At 31.9% G+C, this 22,408-nt stretch overlaps 1 protein-coding gene across 1 annotated transcript; it reads left to right on the forward strand.

Moving 5' to 3' along the window:
• The first annotated feature begins 6,941 nt into the window (after positions 1-6,941).
• On the forward strand, positions 6,942-20,547 carry LOC136988801 (cathepsin B-like). The gene is made up of 9 exons (XM_067286765.1): positions 6,942-7,061; positions 7,420-7,560; positions 9,513-9,716; positions 11,277-11,392; positions 13,159-13,388; positions 17,239-17,355; positions 17,453-17,581; positions 17,731-17,830; positions 20,144-20,547. The coding sequence occupies exons 2-8, from the start codon at positions 7,432-7,434 to the stop codon at positions 17,805-17,807; spliced, it is 1,002 nt and encodes a 333-aa protein (XP_067142866.1). The 5' UTR covers positions 6,942-7,061; positions 7,420-7,431; the 3' UTR covers positions 17,808-17,830; positions 20,144-20,547.
• The last annotated feature ends 1,861 nt before the right edge of the window (positions 20,548-22,408 follow it).

Raw genomic sequence — 22,408 nt, forward strand, 5'->3', positions numbered from 1 at the left:
GTTTTACATTCTGTTGTTAGAATTCTCTAACCTTTGTTATCGGGAAGTATGTCATTCACTCCGTTTTTCGAGCGAAGTTATTTTATCAACCGCGTTAGAGAATTAAAATTACTTTAAAATTAGGTAAAACATCTCTAATATCCTGGATCTCACATAATACATAACCTAGATTGGCCAAAGACATCAATACTGACCAGAATTGAACATAGCTCTCGAAATGAAATATACTTATAAAAATTGTGAGGCTTTTCGGAGGAGTATACCTCCGGAAAGTCTCACAATTCTAATTTCTAATATTCTCGGTTGTTATGAAATTTTATTTAAATAAAACTTTTCTACTATTAATCATAATAAATTCAATTATGTGTGGCGCCATCTGTTATGAGATTTTGTTATCAAAAATTTTATATTTTTACTTATTATAAAATGGCAAAACGCTTAATTTTGAAGATAGGAGTCAGTTTTTAAAAATTTGTAAATGCTAATAACGAACAAAATATTCATTAAGCACGACATCTCTCGAGATATGACACATGACTTTTTTCTATCTCCCCACCCTTTCACCACCAAAATAGCATCGATGCCCCTTATACTCAAGTTACCATACCAAATTTCTTATCTTAATCGTCACCCCATCCTGAGATATTAAACGAAGTAGAAGCCAACACACCCCATGGGAATCATCACCCCATTTTCTGTTGTTTTTTTTTTTACTTTTTTGGGTTTACGAGGTCTCAAAATCTCAAAACGTGGAGATTCGCCCGAAATTCGGAGGGTCAAATTTGGCATGATTTCAATACTTTCCTTGTGTATACATAACAACCGGGAAAGTAAAAACGAGTAATAATGGCAAATTTACTGATAGACATACATACAGTAGATAACAGTTCACAATTGATTTTAGGAACTGTTAGAAAGGATTCTATGAAAACAATACTATTGTAAAATTTTAAATACTTTCTTAGATCTATACAGGGTGAGTCAAGAGGAGAGGGAAATCAGTTACAAAAAAAAAAAAAAAAAAAATTATATGAAGTTTATGGGTATTATTTTCAGTGGGAAACGGCCAACATTGAGATAATGCCGTCATTTTCTACATGTTTGTTTCACGTAGTATCAATATTTTTTCTTATAACGGAAAGACAAAAAAATGTGAATTGAGTTTAAAGCATCACAACTTTTGAACTCAAAACGATCATTTCAAAATCTTTGCGCCAAAAATTACGTCATTATACATGCTCAATTATAGCAAGTGAAATTTTCGAACATTCGGAAAAATGGCCTCAAAAGAGAACATATTTTTTTTTAACTCTTTCCGCCCTGTGGGCACTAAGAGAGCCTCTTTTAGTAGGCCCGTTATGGGTTCGGCCAGGCCCACAATGGGGCAACCGGGTGGTGAGGGACGGGGCCCGACATATCCGAACGGACCACCCCCCGAAAAATTCCTAGGGATTATTCGACCCATTCGGATTCGATCCCGGGTCCCCCAGAGCGGTACCCTGACCGCTCGGCCATCCGGCCAAGAGAACATATCATGAGAGAATGTTGTACAAATATACGAAAATAATGCGAACCACTCAAAAAATTTGGTGGTAGAGCGTTTGTTTTTTTTTTTTTTTTTTTTTTTTTAGTCAAAGGCCATAGCGAATCAACTGCACATAATGTTTCGAAGAAGTATTTGGAAAGTGGAAATAAAGACCAGAAAGTGAAAAAATGCAAGTTGTGACGAATGTTAAAACCCAAGAGCATTGCCACAAATGTTTGACAAAGATGTAGTTAGCCAAGCGGAGGTAGCTAAAAAATTTCTTAATTGCCTTAAGTAGGGGAGAGCGGGGCTAAAAGTTCCCGGGGTAAGTTGTTCCGATTGAAATAGCTCCACAAGGAAAAAATATATATATAATTAGGAAATATGTTACGAAATCGAACGTTTCTGCGCACCGACGACAGCTATCTTAATCAGGCCAGTGACGTCCGGTACATTGGAGAGAGAGCTTGTACGTCGCTGATCCACATAAGTAAATATTTTCGTGTTTGATATTTTTGGTGTATCTGGCGAATTTAAATAATTAGCGATTAGTTGTTTGGTATTTTTATTCAAAAATATATCGAGTATCTTGATATACTACGCTAAAACCGTATATGTCTCGTAACCTAATCTAGTAGTTGCTGTTTTGAACCCATGTGTTATCGGGGCTAGATGTTCCCTTCTTTGGGGGCATGTTGTGACCTTGGAACAACTTGCCCCAGTTCATCTGTACCGGTAAAGCAGTAAAAATAATGTTTTTTTCCTTTTGCAGTATGCGGACTTATATTCGAAAAACAACACGGGGTTCTGTATCTCAGGAGTTGATGCAAAGAGCTGCAGATGCAGTTATTAAAGATGGTTAAAAAATAAAAACTGTTGCCAGAGAATTAGATATTTGTCATATGACGTTATATAGATTTGTAGAGAAGTTGAAATCTGAAGTAGAAAACACTGCGATTGGCTACAAAAAAGTAAGATTGGTCTTTATTGAAGAACAGGAAAACAAGTTAGCAGAGTATTTGTTAAATGTAAGCTTTACTGACGAAAGACAAATCTTGGATCAGCCAGGGTCATCGGGAGTTGTAAATTTCCCTGCAACTTCTGGTGTTATACAAGAACTTGGAAAGGATGTTCCTTTCTCCCCTTTTCTTTAAGTAAAAGTTATAAATGTTGAAACGTAAAAATGTTTTCTTTATAATAAATGTAAGAAAAACAACTAATTATTGATAAGATATTATTGATTAGTCTTTAAATACATACTTAGTTAAATAAATTATTGTTTTTTTTTTTTACATATTACACCTTCCATAGATCTTGTAACAACTTTCCCCACCCTGTTAACAACTAGCTCCGAACCGGGGTAAGTTGTTACTTTCCGACTTTAGGTATTGTATTATTAATTATAAAAAAACTTACAAAAAATCAACCCCAAAAACTGTATTTATAGCAAAGTTAGATATATTACTAAATTTTAATCTCTTAATACTTGTGCTAGAATTATGTTTCCTTAACAAAATATAAGGTTGATTAAAAAACGGAACTTGTAGCCCCGCTCTCCCCTACGTATGTTCAATTGTTATCGAACATACGTACGTACTTAAGACAATTAAGAAATTAGACATAAAAAAAAAGGAAAAAGAAGAAGGCACCGGAGTACACTACTGAAAATATTGTTGAAATTCAAAACTCATTACTCTTAAGAAATTTTGGAAATATATTCGTTTTGGAGGACGAGAAGTATTCTCTCTCCGGCACACAAATGCCAAAAAATGAAATTTACAATGAGAACAATGAAGATCAATCATCTGATGACATGAAGTATTAATACAAATGTAAGAAGAAATCTGAAGCAAAAGTCATGCTGTATATTGTCATTCCACCAGCAGGCATTCCACCATTTTACTTTCCCGGCTGTTGTGTATATACAATAAGGGGAACTATTGGAATTGTATCAAATTTGACCGTCCGAGTGTTTTGAAAATCTCTAAGTTTTGAGACCTCCTGAACTCAAAAAAAAAAAAAAAAAAAAAAACGGAAAAATGTCCATAGACGTGTATGTATGTGTGTGTGTTGGCTTCTATTTCGTTTAATTACATGACGACTCCCTTTACGTGACGGCCGGATGGCCGAGCGGTAAAGGTGGCAGCCTACCGCTCTGGGGGACCCGGGATCGAATCCGAACGGGTCGAATAATCCCCAGGAATTTTTCGGGGGGTGGTCCGTTCGGATATGTCGGGCCCCGTCCCTCACCACCCGGTCGCCCCATTGTGGGCCTGGCCGAACCATAATGGGCCTACTAAAAGAGGCCCTCTTAGTGCCCACAGGGCGGAAAGAGTTAAAAAAAAGAGAAAAAAGAGAGACTCCCTTTACGTGAATTCACAAAGTTGAAAATAAAAAATATACAGTCAACCCTCGTTAGAATGCCACTGTCTGTTCTTCCCTCTTTTATTTTGGCATTAAACGAGGATCACACCATTTTGAAATTATAAAAATATGTACTGCTGAAGAGGAAATAATTCAGCATAACGTGTAAATATACCACTACAGAAGAATTAAGAGTTGAAGTGAAGGAGTAAAATGTACACGCACTACAAGTAAACACAAAACATATTTATTTTGAGATGAAGAAATGTTTAATATTTATTTTATATTATCTCTCTTTTGCAACTTTAGCAGATTGTGGATGTTGCACATTTTTAGTCTCATCGTCTGAATCAGAATTTTAGTATGATTTGTAGTTCACAGGATCTATTCTATATTCATTTCTTCAAAAGTTGACAAATTGTTATCAGGGTTTAAACGTTCTTCTGGAGTTAAGGGATTTTTCAATGATGCTGTTGCTCGAAACTAATTCAAAACATCTGTCAGCTTTTCTACCACATGATTTTGTTGTGATGGATTGATGAAATTAACCGTGTGTGGCTTCAGCAATTTTGTATTGTTTCAGCTGTACAAGAAACTATGTTGTTTAGCTGCTTGCAGTAATACAATCCACTTTCATCCATATTATAAACATTTTGCAATTCATACTGTCCAATCGTGTCAGAAAATGTTTCACAAGCATCTGATACAACTTGGTCATCCACTTTAGCTGTTTCACCTTGCCTGATATGCTGTGAAATTTCATGACTGCTTGAACCATGCCAACCAACCTTTGCTATATTGAAAGTCTGTAATTCCCATCTGTCTTTCAAATTCTTTTGTTTTTTTTTTTTATAATTACAGCTGTTACAATTCCATGATTTGCATTAACTTGGTTAATCCACATTACTAGAGCATCTTCAACATTCTCATGTTTAGCAGATCTAAGATGCAGTGCCTTAGAGGAAGGCTCTTGCAGCCACTTGTTTTTTCTTCCAAGTATCTGCGACTGATTGTTTTCTTCCACAAAAAAGAAAGTGTTTTGCTATTCTTTGAAAAATAACTTTCATGTTTTTCTTTAATTGAAATGACTGCTCGTTTACAAATATTGAGGACACTCACACAACAGCAGATTACAGCAAGTTAACAATAGAGTAGAACACTATAAAAGAGCAACAGATTTCAAAGCAAGAAGTTAAGACTCATTGCTATCTGCTTTGGATGAAACATACCCAACATTCAACCAGAATAATTCATTACAAAACTGTTTAGGGAAAAGGGATTCCAAAAACTTTTACTGGCATTAAGTGAATTGGCATAATAACTGAGTTTTTTAATATATACTCCATAGGGAGGATTTGTTCTTCGAAAATATATGGCAGTAAATGAGGGTGGCACTCTAACGAAGGAGGCATACTAACGAGGGTTGACTGTCTGTACTTTTTATAAGTATTTTAACACGCGAAAATATGCCTGTAAAAAAGTTATTTTGATTTCTAGAGTAGACGTGTATATAACGGCCCGATAATAAGATTCGGGTAACTGAATCGTATACATACTCCTGCTACTGGGAAGAGGAGAATGCCTGTTTCTGACTTATTTTTCTTTCAGCCTTTCTCACCTCTAAGTAAAATGCATTCACCTTTTACAAACTCAAACCAGTGATTACTAAAGCGATAAGTGTTTGGACAAAAAATGGAGGTTTAACTTATATGGCTGCTTTAACTAGCTTTAACTTATATGGCTGCTGCATTTAAAACGAAGTACTTACAGGGCCGCTTACAGGTAAAAAGAAAATGTCTAGGGACATTTTCTTCTTACCGGGCCCTCTCCCTCTCCCACAAGAAACAGAGCGCACAAAAAATATAAAACAATAAATAATATGGCTATAATATAATAGAAAGATTAGAAGTACGAAATAATCTAATAATCTTGACTTTTGTTGTTATTTTTTGCCCGGGCAACGCCGGGCTCATCATCTTCTAGTTATTATTATTCTTATCGCTATAAAAGAAAATTCTAAATTATCGGAAGAATTACTTTCAATAAGAAGAAACATAAGAACACATTTTCTTTAGATTTTAGAATTCACAATAACCATATAAAAAGCAATATATTTTTGTTTATTTCTTTATTATATACAGTTTTCCAACAGAAAAGTAAACTATCTTATTTACAAATCTTTTCAAAATAGACAGTTTGACCGGGTCCTAGACATTTGTCTCATTTGTCTATGCGATGATCCGGCCTTGAGTACATAACAGATGAATAATGACGTGCGTGATTCACGCATTGTGAAATCACGTAAAAGAAAGTAAAACATAGCAATCGTTTAAAAATTAGATACAAGTATATTTGTCCAATGTGTATAGGTATAAAGCAGTGTTTTTCAACCTTTTTCATTGAGTGGCACCTCCTAATTGAATAATAAAAAATCGCGGCACCCTTGACCGGCGGCGGATCTAGAATCTGAAAAAGGGGGCTTTAATGGGGGCAGATGAATCTTTTGAGAAAACGAATATTATGCGCAATGCTGGGGATGAGACTCCCTCCCCGGGAAGAAAAATTTTAAAAATTGACATTTTAAGTAGCATTTTAATGCAAAAATAGTGTTTCTACGTGTTCAAAATCAAAATTTAAGTCCATTGAATTTTGTCGAAATACTGACAATCAGTTATCTTGAACTACACTTAAGTAAATTTCCAAGAAAATGCCTAAAGGTTGCGACACCCCAATCGTGGCGCCGTGGCACCCCGGTTGAAAAACACTGGTATAAAGTGTTGTAATTTAGGATGTCATAATATATTTTATTTTTTAAAAAATTAATAATATAATCAAATTATACGAATCTTATTACTGTATAACACCATCTTTTTTTTACTGCATATCTTACTATTGTTGTTTCTAATTTATTTCAGGGATTTATGGAGCCTTCAAGAAATCATAATAAATACAAACCCATTTTTTATATTTCTTTACTTCGATCATAAATTTGCTTTCCTGGAACAGATGAATGAGTAAATATCATACGCTTGCGGAATATATCACGAGACTGGCCGGTGTTATTGATTACTTAACCCGCTTTTAACCACGTGACGGGCTGAAGTATATAAAGGAAATCTCACAGGCGCCTGTCATTCTCTGTTGTGAGTCACTGTTCGAACTCTGGTTAAGGGTAAGAGTATAATTATACTGTATATTAAGTCGTTACGTTAATAAATTTTAAATTATCTTGAAATAACCTAACGAAGATCGCCTTATTTTATGTAATATAATGCAAATATTGATTTTAAATACCCTGTATATGTAATTTATAAAGGTCTGCAGTGTTTAGAAAATTGTACCATAGCTAAGGTTTTTCTAGAAAATAAATATTTATTATTTATTTAATTTCAAACTCATTCTGTTGACATATAAAATGCAATTATAGTCAAAATATTATTGATAAATAGTTATGATAACCGAAAATTTAATGTAAATGTACTATGTTTATATAATGGACATATTTTAAAAAATATTTTTAATATTTACAGGAAGTGGACACAATGAAAGTATTGTTATTATTGACTGTATTATGGGCTGCGGCTTCGTGTAAATACCTTCTACCCGAAGGAATCGATCCCCTTTCTCAAAAAATGATAGATTATATCAATTATATCAACACTACTTGGAAGGTAATACCATTAATTAGCACGTGTTAACCTTACTTCTAATTTCTTAATTAAAACAAATTATTATTGATAAAAAATTATTAAAAATAATTTAAACTTTAATATATTTACAAGGATACTTCTAAATCTAACATATAATATATTTTATATATTAAAACACACTTCTATACTCGTTTAAAAGGGTATAAATGTATCTTTTGATATTAATACTTTCCTATTTAAAATATATACAGGCTATGTCTACATTTATTAAAGCTGTCAAATATTAAATTTTATTTATCTATTTTATTACAAAGGTTTAAAAAAAACAATTTAAACACCTTTTAAATACAAATATTTTTTAAGAAAATTTATTTTAATGAAATCCATATTCTTTTCCTGTAGATCAGTTTTCTATATCAAACAACTGAGATATAATTTACAGGCATATATATATATTAAATTATTCATATATATATATATATATATATGATTTTCAGTTTAAATAACATAATTAGTAATAAAAAAAAATTAGCATAACATTTTTATAGTTTCCACGACACTTGAGAGTGGAGGGGAGCTGGGGATTTTTTCAAGTCTAGATGAAACTTGGGCCCATACTGGTTCCTGCCCATATAAATGAATGTTATATTTACTAACAGAAAATGTTAGTAAATGTGGCCCTAAAATAAAATCTTTAAGATTGCTTTATTTTCATTAATAAAGAAATATTCTACATATTTCATTTGTTCGAAAATAAATGGCAAAAGAGACCTGCTCTATCCCCGGGCCCTGGTAGTTTCTTCATAAAAATGATGAATGATGCATTTATTACCGACAATAATACTAATGTCATGACCGTAATTTCTTTTATCATGCTTATAAATTACAAATAAAATTTTAAATTAACGTTATTAATTTTTTAAAATATAATTGTATAAATTATCATTTGAACATAAATGAAATTACTAAAATAAATATATTTATAATGCTTATTAACACTGTAATATAATATAATTTTATAGAATAATTATCAACTAGATTTCAGATCTGAATATAAACATTGGATTGAAATTTGGCACAGTTCTGTTGTCATGTCGTTAAATTCAATCTACAGACTTTGATCGAGTATCTGTTTCTTGTTATGGTTGGATGATTATATTTTGATTACGATTATGGTTTTATTTATTTTTTCCTGTCTTAATCATCTACAGGCTTAATTCATTTATTAATTTCTGAGTTTTATATAAATATATATAATTTTATTGAGAAAAATATCCTGTAATCATACTTAATAAAATACTCATTACAAGTTTAATTGCCGTACTATATTCTACATAAAATTTATTTAATTACTTGCTTGAGTTTAAGTGTATAAAATTTTTTTTAAATACCCCATTATCTACAAACTTTTTATTTATAATATGGCAATAAAAAACTAAATGTAATGGTTAAGTATTAATTTTTTATAGTTAAGTAGAATATACAGTATTCCATTATTGATTGATTAGTTAATGCATTAATGCCTCACATTAAGCTTTTGCTGATACTTATATTAATTATATGGGTCTGATTCATAGAATTGGCCGTGAAGAATGATGTTAGAGCTGTGTTACGTATAATAATTACGGCAATCTGGATTAGATTTGAATTGATTCGTCGTGGTGATGAACTGCCACTTCACTGCACGTCATTCTGCTGACATATCAATAAAATATTTTTAATAATGAATTTGCAAAATTAAATTTCAATATTTTAATATGTTTTTTTTTTTAAATTATTCTAATTCATATTTTTAATATACTTCTAGAATTTTATTCAAGAAATTACAAAATAATAATGGTTACTTTAACATAAAACTTTTTCATATGAAATTTAATATAAATTTAAAAAGTTATTTTAAAGATTATTACAAAATATCATTATATAAATAGATTATAAAGAAAAATAAGTAATTTTAATTCTTTTACAAACAGGCAGGAAGAAATTTTGAAGGCGTGAGTCTTAAATATATCAAAAGACTTATGGGCGTTCACCCAAAAAGTAAATATTATGGATTACCCGAAATTCATCATGAAGTGCCAGTTGATATGCCAAAATCTTTCGACTCTAGAAAAAAGTGGCCTTACTGTAAAAGTATCAGTTTAATCAGAGATCAAGGTTCGTGTGGGTCATGTTGGGTAAGTGTTTATATTGAATATATTAAATACAGTAGATCCCCCTATAACACTGGTTCATATAACATGGAACGTATCTACCATGTTATAGGGGGGTCTACTGTATTACAGTTTTAACTTCTTTATTTTTAAAAAAATACAAATTTTATATAAACTCCATTTATATATGAAGTAATCACTTACTTAGTCTTTCGATTGCAATTTGCATGTCATTAAATTGTTTTGAAATCATAAAATACAAGATATTTGTTGTCAAGTTTATTATTATTACAAAATACTTGTCAATAAACAGGATAGTGGCACTCTTCACTGAAACAATGTCAGGTGAAATGAGAGTTAATCTGGCTCTTCATTTAACTTTTATTTTTAGAATTTGGCTGATTAATTATATAGAATATTAAATAACTTTGGACTAAAGGTACGTGATTATGCTGCCATCTTGTACTAAATTAATTAATTAATTTTTCTGATTGTTAAATTTAGATTACTTGAAAGAAATGATCAATTTGGGGCATGACTTATACCTGCGATTCTTGCGTACTGAGTTGTGTTGCCAGTTACACTATCTGAACTTCTGTTTAATTTTCTAGGCAAGTTTCTAGTCCGATAGTTGATTCACCTCTGTTATTTGATTATTAGTTTAATTCGGGCTTGATTTTTCTGTACAGAAAATATTTATGACGACAAGCTTTATAAATCTTTAATATAAACCTTAATAAAACTCAAAGTATTGTTCATTATTAGATAATGTGTCAATTAGATAATATGATGTCATCTAAGATTTGTCAATGTGTTATTTTGCAGAAAATAGAATGAGTAGTACTGAGTTAAATTAAGTTTACAGTTAACCTCTTTCCTCACAGTGTGCTCCATTAATTCTACAATGACCTTTCTTCTCTTATCCCTTAAATCTACCCCTTCCCTTTACCCCTTTCAATCTAGCTTCCAATTCCTTCTTTTTGTCCCTATATAACATTTCCCACTCTTCCCACTATCATCTACTTGTACTAAATAGTCCTCAATTTTATTTGCTAACTTCCTCTTCCTTTCTCAGAAAATCAAATAAAGTGTATTTCTTCTGTATATAACTCTTATCGTCATTTTTTTCCAACTATCTTTTATAAAAAAAACCCCTTTCCCCATCCTCTAATGTAATACCAGAACCTTATGCCCTCTCCTCCTAATCAACATTCATTTTGCCCCAAGTGTCACTATTCTTCTTCACTTTACTATTTACATCACATACCAACATTTTTCTCTAATATACATTAGAGAGCTTTAGGTCTAACTTTCCATGTCTTATGTACTTGTATATAAGCAGATAATATAAACAATTCAGTTCTGAGACTGATAGCTTTTCATAGGAATTCCAGACAGCTTTTCTTTCCAATCCTCATTATAACATGCCCATCAATCACGGTCATTAGATCTCCCTCCAGTTCTTCAGTCAATTTATACCTTATCGACGAATAATTAATCCCAAATATTTAACAAATGATAAATTTCATTTATTTTTGTCTCAATAAATCCTAATAAAATTAAAATTACTTTTATTTGATATAGGCATTTGGAGCTGTTGAGGCAATGTCAGATCGAATATGTATTGAAAGTAAAGGAAAACAGCAAGTTGAACTTTCAGCTGAAGATCTTGTTAGTTGTTGTACTTCTTGTGGATCTGGGTAAGAACACGCAGATAGTCCTCCACTTTCAGATATTTGACTTTTGAACAATTGGCTTGTCATAGATAATACTCCAATTCCCTTAAGCTTTTTGGTACGCAAAATTCAACCTTTGTACTAATACATATTTTCAACTGATAAAAATGTAGATCTATTGTGCAGTGAGGCTTTCTGCCAATCAAATCTAAGGAATCAACCCAGGAATTTTCATAGATGTTTTGTCCTAGACATGTTTGGTCCCATCCTCACCATCTGGTACCTCATTGTGCTGACCAAACTCACAATGGGTACAATTAAAAAGGACCTGTTAGTACCTTTACAGAGCAGAAAGAATTAAAAATGAAAAAAAGTAGATGTTGATGCAGTATAGTGATGTATGAATAGTAACTTCTGGTGTGTATATTTGTATAAAATGAAATCTATAAAACAAAAAAATTGAATGATTCCTTTTCTGTATTTTCTTAGCACAATGTTGCTGTTGAGAACATATCACAAAGGAAACACTTTCAGTGGAAAAAGGTTGATTTATTGGTCTGAACAGATATGCATTTCGGACTTAACACTCCTCTTCAGTCTTATTATTACATATTTATCAGCAAATTGATTACAGGTTTACAAATTTACAGAATGCATTGAAAAAATTAGGATGTGCATACAATGGTTTATACAATAAAACTTAATTACCTGAGATAGTGATAGTTAAACGAACATGACTTGTGAGAAGATATACATGTAGTTGAAAAGAGGAGAGGAAAATGGAGCTAAAAATTCTTTTGGCTCCACACTTATACATGTTAGGACAGTATAACATGTGCTAAAATAAAAATGGGGATGAACTTAAATCTAAAATTCTAAAATAAATATGTAATAATAGGACTGAAGAAAAAACAAACATACCACTAAGCCTGTTACTGGTGTGCGTCTTCTAATAAGCAGACCGTTACGAACGTTTTCAAACTCTCTGGTTCTTCTTCAGGTAACTAATAACTCCTGAACGAATGCAATTCAAATTAAATTCAATTGGAACACCAGTCACAACTCTATCACGTGGATATCAATAACGTCATTCGGGCATGCACCCCTTTAACCGCTGTAGATTATCATAAATTCTTGTCTACGAGTGCCTGCCAGGGTGTTGACAGAGTGATTTCATCCTTATGGTTGATGCAATTACCATCTTTGAGTGTAGCCATGCAGATGTAAATAGCTTCTAGCCATCTAAGATGGTGTACATGTTGCGTAGTGTGGATGGCTACACTCAAAGATGGTAATTGTATTAACCATAAGGATGAAATCACTCTGTCAACAGCCTGGCAGGCACTTGTAGGCAAGAACTTATGATAATCTACAGTGGTTAAAGGGGCACATGCTTGAATGACATTATCGATATCCACGTGATAGAGTTCTGATTGGTGTTCCAATTGAACTTAATTTGAATCGCATTCATTCAGAAGTTATTAGTTACCTGAAGAAGAACCCAAAAGTTTGAAAACGTTCGTAACGGTCTGTTTATTAGAAGATGCACACTGGTAACAGGCTTAGTGATATGTTTGTTTTTACTTTACTCTGGTGTAGTATCACTGTTGTTGTAGGACTGAAAAGGGGCGTTAAGCCCGAAATGCATATCCATTCACACCAATAAACCAACCTATTTCCACCGAAAGTGTTTCCTGTGTGATATGTTCTCAACGGCAACATTGTGCTAAGAAAATACATATAATAGAGAACAACAAGTAACCAAGATTTAAGATTCCTTTTCTTATTAGTTGTGATGGAGGCATTCCAAGTGCTGCTTGGGAGTATTGGGTATCTGACGGAATAGTAACTGGAGGATTATACAATAGTAATGAAGGTTGTCAGCCATATCAAATACCTTCATGCGAACATCATACAAAAGGGCCACGTCCACCATGTTCAGGAGATGATCCAACACCTCAGTGTGTTCATGCATGTCGTAGAGGTTATAATGTCTCATATAATGAAGATAAACATTACGGTAAGTGATTTTTTTTTTTCTGTGAATAATAATTTTCAAGTTGTTTTTCTTACAAAACTCTTTAACAATAATATCAATTATATCATCATTATGAATTTCACCTTTAAATGATTTGAATACAGATTAAATATAAACTGTTAAACAAATTTTTGAAGCTTATAACATCTGTCCATTACATGTTGAGAAAATAACAATATAATAAAGAAAATTGTAATATTTAGCTAGATTTCCTCTTCCTCTTGGCTTTTTCCCAATATTTGGGATTCGCTTACCCATTTCCTGTATAGGACACAGTCAGGTTAGGGAATAATTTTACAGCCAGATGCCAGGATCCTCTTTTATCTGGACCTGGGAACAGCTAGAGCTGGTGTGATCACAATAATAGCATCAGTCCTCTCTATCATCTTTGACTGGAGTATGAGCAGGTTCCTTGTTGCTTAACTTCAGTAAACCGATGGGAACCAGTGTATTTAATAGGGCTAGTCACTGCAGAGAGTGTTCCAGGAACAAATCTTGGTGGGGATAGAATTTGTATAGATAACTAAAGCAATAAAATTTTTATATATTATTTAATAATTATTTAAAATAAACTGTGTAAACCCAAACAACATAAAAATGTAACAGCATTAAATAGCAATTAATATTATTTGAAAGAAATTTTGAAACTGCTATTAGCAATAAAAAATCTTATGGGGCCAATTGTCCTTATAGATCTGTCCACAAGTGATTGTCTTAAAATATTTAGCTAGAATAATCTTAACTTTTTTTTTTAATATAACCTATTTTTCATTAGAAACATCAGTTCCAATTTTTAATTTTATCAAATTCACCTATGATTTAAGGTAAACGCACCGGTAGTGGACACTTTAAGGGAAATTTTTCAATTTTTTTGAAACTGGACCCCTATTTGGAAGCCTTATGGCTTAAAAGTTATATTGTCTGTTAGACAAAATCTTCCTTCACTCACTCTAAGGATTTTAATTGTGTTGGTCTCATAGAATACATTTTAATTTAATTTATTTTGTAAGGTTGAAAATGTTTCAGTAGTGGACATTGAAAAAATTGAGATATTTAGTAATGGACAGGCATTTGCACCATTAGTGGACAAGGAATATAGAAATGATTATAATCAAGATGAAATTGTTTTTATTTTTCACAACTTGCAGAATTTGACAGTCTTTACTATAAAGAACAAGAACACTGTGTTAATTATAATGACAACTCATAATTAAATTAAATTAATTAAAATATCAAATTGCACAAATGTAAATTACATGTGCATAGTTTGTAATGTTTATATGAAAATTGAACTAGTATTATGAAACAAATATAAAACATAACAAAGTTTCTTATACTAACTTTGTAATTTTGTTATTGTTGCATTATTCTTGACGAATAGAAATGTTGAAGTAAACGAGACCAGTTTTAATATTGGAATGATTATTGTTACACTCGATATTAAACTTAGAATCCAGTTTTATACTATTATTTTTAAGTTACATTTAGGAGAACTCAAATATTAACGCCAGCATAGTTTAAGGAAATATTGTTGCATTGTTAATTTGTGTTGAACTACTTATCTATGTCAATGCCTTTCGGGAATTGACAGCAACCCTCTCTTCCAAAAATTAGAGGCTTATGAAGCCTCGAGTCAATATGAGAGATATTTATCATTTGTACATCTTTTTCATTTTTAGCAAATATGCTTTTCATCCTATTTATGGAATTAAACACAATCACTTCTGCGACATTATCACTGATTAAACTGGTAACTTTGCACACACATTTGTACTTTCTTTTCTTACCAAACAAGGTGCAACTACAAAATCGTTCTCACGCAGGATGTTTGATTGCCATTCCTTTTTAATGGTTTAATGGACTGTGACTTTCGAACATATCCTTCCTCTGAGTCCTATTTAAAGTCCCTTCAATACTTTCTCCCCTTTCTTCTGTATCTTTTGATTCCTTAATTGCTGAACTTGATCCAATAGTTTCCACACTTTCGAGAACCTCTTACCGGTGTTGGATAAAACGAAAGATCGTCGTAAACATTTTCAAACTCTGTAGTTCTTCTTCAGATGGTAAAAAACTAGTAATGCAGATCGAATAATGGAACGAATTATTTTTAAACCGAAATCGAATGTTTCCCGATGCAGCTGGTGGATCAGACATGTGCATTCGGTGCGAGTGGAAGGCAGATTAAAGGTCCGCGTCGATGAGGGTCTGTCAGGCGGTGGACAAACTGAGTTCTTCTTTATAGTTTATGCAGGTGGTGGCACAGCTGTGTTTGTAAATGGAGATAGCCTCCAACAAATTAATAGTATATCACCAAAAAACTTTTGTGAAACTAACTGTTTAATACAGCAACATGATTTCACTTACCTAGTCCTTAAGGAAATGAACAGCAGACTCACTTGTCTTCGTGCATCAGCAGGAACGCCATCACTAATGAGTGCGGGAAAACATCCCATGATGTACTAGAAAATGGTCAGTGCGAGTGACCACTACTAGAGGGTTCTGTCTACTGAATGATTTGTATGTTTGAACAGTGAAGCCATCTACAACCTTATTACTCATATTTGAAGTTCAAAGTGTCCACTACTAATGCAGTGTCCACTACTGGTACATTTACCTTATAAATTTAGAAAATGTCTAAAATTGTGTGTATCCCTTGAGGATGGGCTGAGAGATAGGCAACCATCTGCTAAACTTTAGTAATTTCATTTCTTTTCCAATAGTACAGAAAAGTACATCTGTTAAGGCCACTAGAAACATAAATTGGTTAATTGTGTGTTCTTATACAAGGTTTGATAAAAAAATATCCAACCTAAGATCAAGAAAAAACACCTATCTATCAGGTTCAAACACTAATCTCCTTCAAAATAGGCCCCTTCTGAGTTTACACACTTCTCCCAGCAATGCTTCCACTATTGGAAGCATTTTTCAAAGTCATTTGTTGGGATCTTCATCAGGTGCTTTGTTGTCAGTCTTGATCTCTTCTACATCCTGAAATCTCTTTCCTTCGGCATCTTGTGTTTGGGAAAGACCCAAAATCAGCTGGAGTAGTATCTGGAGAATAAGGAGGCTGCTGTGTTTCACAAGGAATGTCTGGATGAGATACAATCTGTGAGCTACAGCATTGTCGTGATGAATGAACCAGTCGCCAGACTGCCAGAGCTGTGGTCTCTTGCACCTAACAGCATCTCACAGGTGACATAAAATAGTCAGGTAGCATTCCTTTGTCACAGTTCACTGTGAGTATGCCCCTCATGGACAAAATCTCAAGTTTATTTCAGTTGAACTGAAATAAACTTGAGATGAAGATTGCCAAGTGTTTGCGTGTCTGCATTTTATAATGTTTAGGAGACAACAACAATTACTGACACAGTTTCAAGTGCATCAAAACAAGTAGTAAAATAGAAACGGTAACATTCATCTAGAGAGATACTTTCTGATCAGACCGTATGTGTGTTTTTTTTACATGCAGGTTGGATCTAGAGGGGTGAGAGAGGCAGAAGAATTTAAAGCTGAATGTGATTTTTTAAAAATAATATAATTTAAATTAAACAAAACTTATTTACCATATTTCAAGAAAAATATGCTTGTTTAAGGAAATCAAAATTAGAATTTATTTGAGAAACATTTTTGGCTTATAGTTTGGCCAGTATCAGTTAATTATACTACTTACATAAATCAAAACAAAGATCAATTTCAATTATTTGAGTCTCCTTAAACAAGCAGCGTATTTTTCACAAACTTAAGTACTTTAATATTAATTAATAATAATTTATTTTAATGATACAAATGATATTTTATAATTTAATTTTTACATAAATGGTAAATTTTTCAGGTAAAACTTCCTATACCGTTTCAAATGACGTAAAACAAATACAAACAGAAATTATGAAAAATGGACCCGTGGAAGCAGATTTTAATGTTTATGCTGACTTTTTATCTTATAAATCAGGTTAATAACTAAATGCAAATTTTACATAAAACAGATTTAGTATATGTGATAAATAAAAAAAATAACAGTAATTTTATATTTTTATTTTAAAATTTAGGTGTTTATCAACATCATAGCGGAGAAATGCTCGGCGGTCACGCCATTAGAATTTTAGGTTGGGGAGTAGAAGATAATGTCCCTTATTGGCTTATAGCAAATTCGTGGAATACCGATTGGGGCGATAAAGGTATTTTATAGTAATTTTAAAGAAATATTATTGGAAATATCATCTTATTAAAAGCAGAGTTATTTAAATACTGTTTAATTAACACGTTAATTATAGAATATGAGTAATTCAAGTTAAAACAAAGTTAATTATTGTTTTTATTGTTAAAGGTTACTTCAAAATTCTTCGTGGACAGGATGAATGTGGAATTGAAAGTGATATTAATGCTGGAATTGCTAGATTATAGACACACTCAAAATATTATAAAATGTAAGTTTTTGGAATATTAAATGATACATATTCTTGAAATTTTAAATTAAAATAGTTTTTTATTGATTTAAGTTAAAATTATATTCTAGTGCAATGTGGACCGCCACCCTCTTTTAGTGCCCTGTAAAATCAATCAAAAATAAAAAATTGAAAAATTAATTTAAGTAATTTTTTAAAAGTTTAAGCATTTATTTTATAAACAAAAAATAATCATCTAAAAGTATCTTATAAGACTTTATATTAATTAATATAAAGTAATTTATCTCAAAAACTAACTTTGTTTTATTTGAAGTTCCATAATATCTCCCCTTATTTTCCCATTTCCTCTATTGTCCCCTGCATTCTAGTGCCCTTATTGAGTCTTCTATCACCACAAACGGGTGGTAGAAGACTCAATAGGGACCGTAGCACCCACTTTAAGAATTACTGCTGTAAGATTTCACTGGCGACATGTTTTAAATTTACATTCAAACTGTACATATTTGAATGTTCTAAATACGGTTAATTGTCAATTTAATAGACAGAAAAATATGCCCTATAGGAAAAATTTTAAAACCTTATGAATAGAATATGCTAATATGTTGGAACAATGGATCAATGAATATAAATTACTCATACTTATACATCATAAAATATGCAAGATCTGTTAAAATGTTATTAAGTTTGCTATTAATGTATACCATTAAAATGAATGGCATACATTAATAGCATACATTAAATGAATGGGTTTTTGGCCATAGCGGACATCCCATTCCCCCAGTTGGTCTGTGAAATCAAGAGTTTACTGTATAAAAATGCTAGAATTTTTTAATTTATATTTTAAACTGTAAGCAATTTTTATGTTTTGAATTAAGCATTATTATTTAAAATTTTTGACTACACACTTAATGAAGATTCTCACATGTAAATTCAGTTTAAACTATTTAAGAAAGTCAATTAATTTATCAGTTAAGAATGGAGAAAAAAACATGACCACCAGAAATATCAGTTGTCATGTCTATTTGCTCAGAATGATATCATTATAGAATTGTATATAATCCACATACTGCATTAAAAGTGATAACAAGACATTATTTTGAATCAGTTTCAGGAACTTAGAAATAGTTTACTATGATAATTATTCACCATGCCCTCAATATTTGTGGGCATCATTGTTCGGGAATTTGATTATTCGCGATTGGAAATTTATGCACCAAAGTTTTGACCCTTTGGGAAATGGGAGGTTAGGCAGTACTGTAAACTGGTTTTGGCATCTGCAAGAACTGGATGTTTGAGCAAACACAATGCTAAAAGATCACTGCACTCACTCATTTGTACATTATCTCACATAAGTTATTACTGTATTTATTTTTTTCTTTTAGCTTAAATACAATGACTTTTGCACCACTATAAACCATTGTATATTTATTTAATAAAACCACTCATTTTTCTGAAAATTTTTTTAAACAGCAGTAATACATAAAGTATTGGAACCAATTACAAACTTAACATTGAAAATGGAACTCAAAGTTCAAGAATATGATGTTAATGAAGGATTACTCAGTCCCAATTATTCACAAACATGGGGATCAGTATACTAAGTTATTAGAAAATTATCACAGTACATTATTCAGATGACAATCTTCTATGTTTGCGGACACTGGACAAGACCCACAGAACCAGATAATTCGGTTCGATGCCAGACACTTGGCAACCTAGTTATTACGAATGAGTTAGGTTAGTTATATCGGTCACCAAGAATACAAGGCAATCTGCTTGAAGCGTTAAGGGAGCAGAGAGAGAGTGCATAGTGCCCGAGCTCAGCGAATTATTAATAAATACTTAATAATGCCATCTAAAAATTTTAGTTAAACAATCCGGAGCAATTTTTATATGCTAATTTTAAACAGTTAAAGCATAAGAAAATTACAATGTATATCTTTTTTAATCTTTATTCCTCATTTCAAGTATGGTTTTTAATAACATATAGCTTATATTTATTTTTTTTTTAAATAAAAAGAATCAGTGATAGATTTACATGTAAGCAGAACAAGTAGCGGATGTGTCCTCATCTCTCAAGTTGTCCTATGAGTTTATAATTCCTTCTTTCTTAATAGTTATTTATATAAACACTATGTAAATGAAAAATATATGTGGTTTTTAGAATATAAACACAAAAACAAGCATTCAAAAGTATGTTTATAATTGTAAAGAATTTCAATTAACACTTTTATAGTCAATAATTATTGTTCTACCTAATTTAATATAATAGAAAAATAATCTTTAAATAAACTATTATCTAATTAAATTATCTTTTTTTTAAATAAATTTTAGATTCAGTATTTTGGAATATGTCAAGCAACATACGAAATTATTTTCGGCATGAGAATTGACAACTGTAATACTAAAAAACTTGTAAAATTAAGGGAAAAATAATGCTGCACTCTTATTTAACCTTCAACAAGTATAACGTATTTATATTTGATAAATGTATTCTTAAATGCTTATTTTCTCAGCCTACTATAAATTGTTGTGATGATAATGATGATGATGCAGTGTAAAGTTGTTAAACAAAGTGCAGTTATATTGTGAAGTTCTCTACTGATGACTGAATGTTAAAATGTTTAAAATGCTAGTTTGAAGTATATCTTATCAAAATGCTAAATTTTTTTTCTATGTAATAAATGGCATTTTGTTATATAAAAATTGATTTGAATAAAGTGTAAAATTGTGATTTATTTACAGACTAATTTTTTCTTTGTTATCTGCAGAATTTTTGGGTTTTTTTTCTGTGTGTATGGGGGGGGCCATAATTCTGTTCACTCACTTTGAAGCTTAATAACTCCTATGCTTTTGTCAAATTTTTTTGGAATATTGCAGGGAGGTTTGTGTATTAAAAGGGTTGATGCTATTAAAGTTTGGTGGTTAAAGGTCAACGAGGTGAGGAGATAAAAGGGGTCTTGTGTCGAATCTCCAGTAGGGTCGGACTTGATAACGAGTAAAATCTTCATTATCATTTACAACTTTTTATAAAACTCATCCCTACCCTCAAAATTAAGCTTTTTGCCATTTTATAATAATTAAAAATATAAAGTTGTTTAAAATAAAATATAACAGATGGCTCCACGAAAATTTTAAATGTTGCCGAGAAAGTAAAGCAACTGGTTGCTGGATTTTTTAAAAAAGATCTCTGGATATTCTACACCCGTTTATGTTTCCTCTCACTCACCTTGCAGCCATGAAGCCAGCCGGTTGTTAAAAATTTACCTACACACCGTTGCATAACGTTAATGTAACTTGAGATATCCACTGTGGGATATATAATTGTCTCAATTTTATTCATTATGAGCATTATTTTGAGAGAGGGATTCCCATATCTTCCTTACTCATCCCATGATTATTGCTGAACATGTTCATTTCATTCTTCATTAAAATATTGAAATTCTCTTAATTTCCGTCTCTCAGTGAATCGTGCAAAATCGAATGAAATTTCTTCGAGAAAATTTAAATTCAACAGGGACACGTCAGATTTAAGTGGAAGATGTAGAAAAACATAAAAAATGAGAGTCCAGATAATAATCACATCAGATTCGTCTTCATATGCTAATACTTCATCATATGGCTGAGTGAATTTTACGAAGTAGTAATTTATAAAATTGATTCATTAAAAGAATCCATTCATCTGCCGAATACTAACTTAAATCTACTGAGTTATTACGTGATTCCCAGGCTTTCAGAAAAGATTGTAGCAGCAGCGAAGCATCTAAGAGGCTTTTCAGGCTAAGCCTAGCCTTCGTGAATGTTAAAATAACGAAATATTTTAAATTTTAAATCGAACATATCGAATAAAGCGAGAAAACCCATAAGTCATGTTTTAATACTCTTACCACGGGGTAAACTCGAGGCTAATCTTCGATAGGCTCTGGTCTCGCATGCCTATTCGGAACACTGGTGCACAAGCAGCATGTAAATGAAATTCTGTATGTTCGTATAGCTGGAATATGGCGAATGTTCCAAACGAAGTGATATCACATCTGCGTAATTAAAACAATGAAATAATGTTCACAAAATCCCAAAAATTTTCAAATCTTTTCATTCATCATCAGGGAAATCTTAAAAGAAGCGTTAACAAGACGTGGAGTAAGTGCATCAAAGTTGGATCCTTACTCCTAAGTTGGACCATAGCTTATTTTGCAAAAGAAGTGTTGAAGGTAACTGGAAATAAATACTTCACAATCTTGTCATCAACCCGTTGAATCATTATTACTCGTTTCTGGTTTCTTATGTATGACAAGTGTGTGGATTTTCATTCTTGCTATTCCGAAATTACTGAAACACGACTTTAGAATTGAAATGATGACGCGTCACAAACAGGTAGGCGTTCTTTCCTCAATATTAAAATGTAGTAGCAAAATAAACATTAAGTAAATTAAAATAAATAAATTGCTTTTTAGCTGTTTCTGACACACAATAAATACAATAACTGATAATGCCACGTCGGTCCAAAATCTTCCCTTTTTCTAAGTCGGACCCCCACGTGTTCCAGAATAAATCCCTACATTTTTGATGATGGAAGCAGAAAGAAGAAACTAGCATGGC

Source organism: Centruroides vittatus, unplaced genomic scaffold (genome assembly GCF_030686945.1).
Source record: "Centruroides vittatus isolate TY-2023 unplaced genomic scaffold, ASM3068694v2 contig_1276, whole genome shotgun sequence".
In the NCBI taxonomy this organism is placed as follows: Eukaryota; Metazoa; Arthropoda; class Arachnida; order Scorpiones; family Buthidae; genus Centruroides; species Centruroides vittatus.

Coding starts and splice junctions, on each gene's coding strand:
- LOC136988801 (XM_067286765.1), top strand. CDS start 7,432: ATGAAAGTATTGTTATTATTGACTGTATTATGGGCTGCGGCTTCGTGT. Junction 13,389..17,238: donor TAATGAAGATAAACATTACG/GTAAGTGATTTT, acceptor TAAATTTTTCAG/GTAAAACTTCCTATACCGTT. Junction 17,356..17,452: donor CTTTTTATCTTATAAATCAG/GTTAATAACTAA, acceptor TTTAAAATTTAG/GTGTTTATCAACATCATAGC.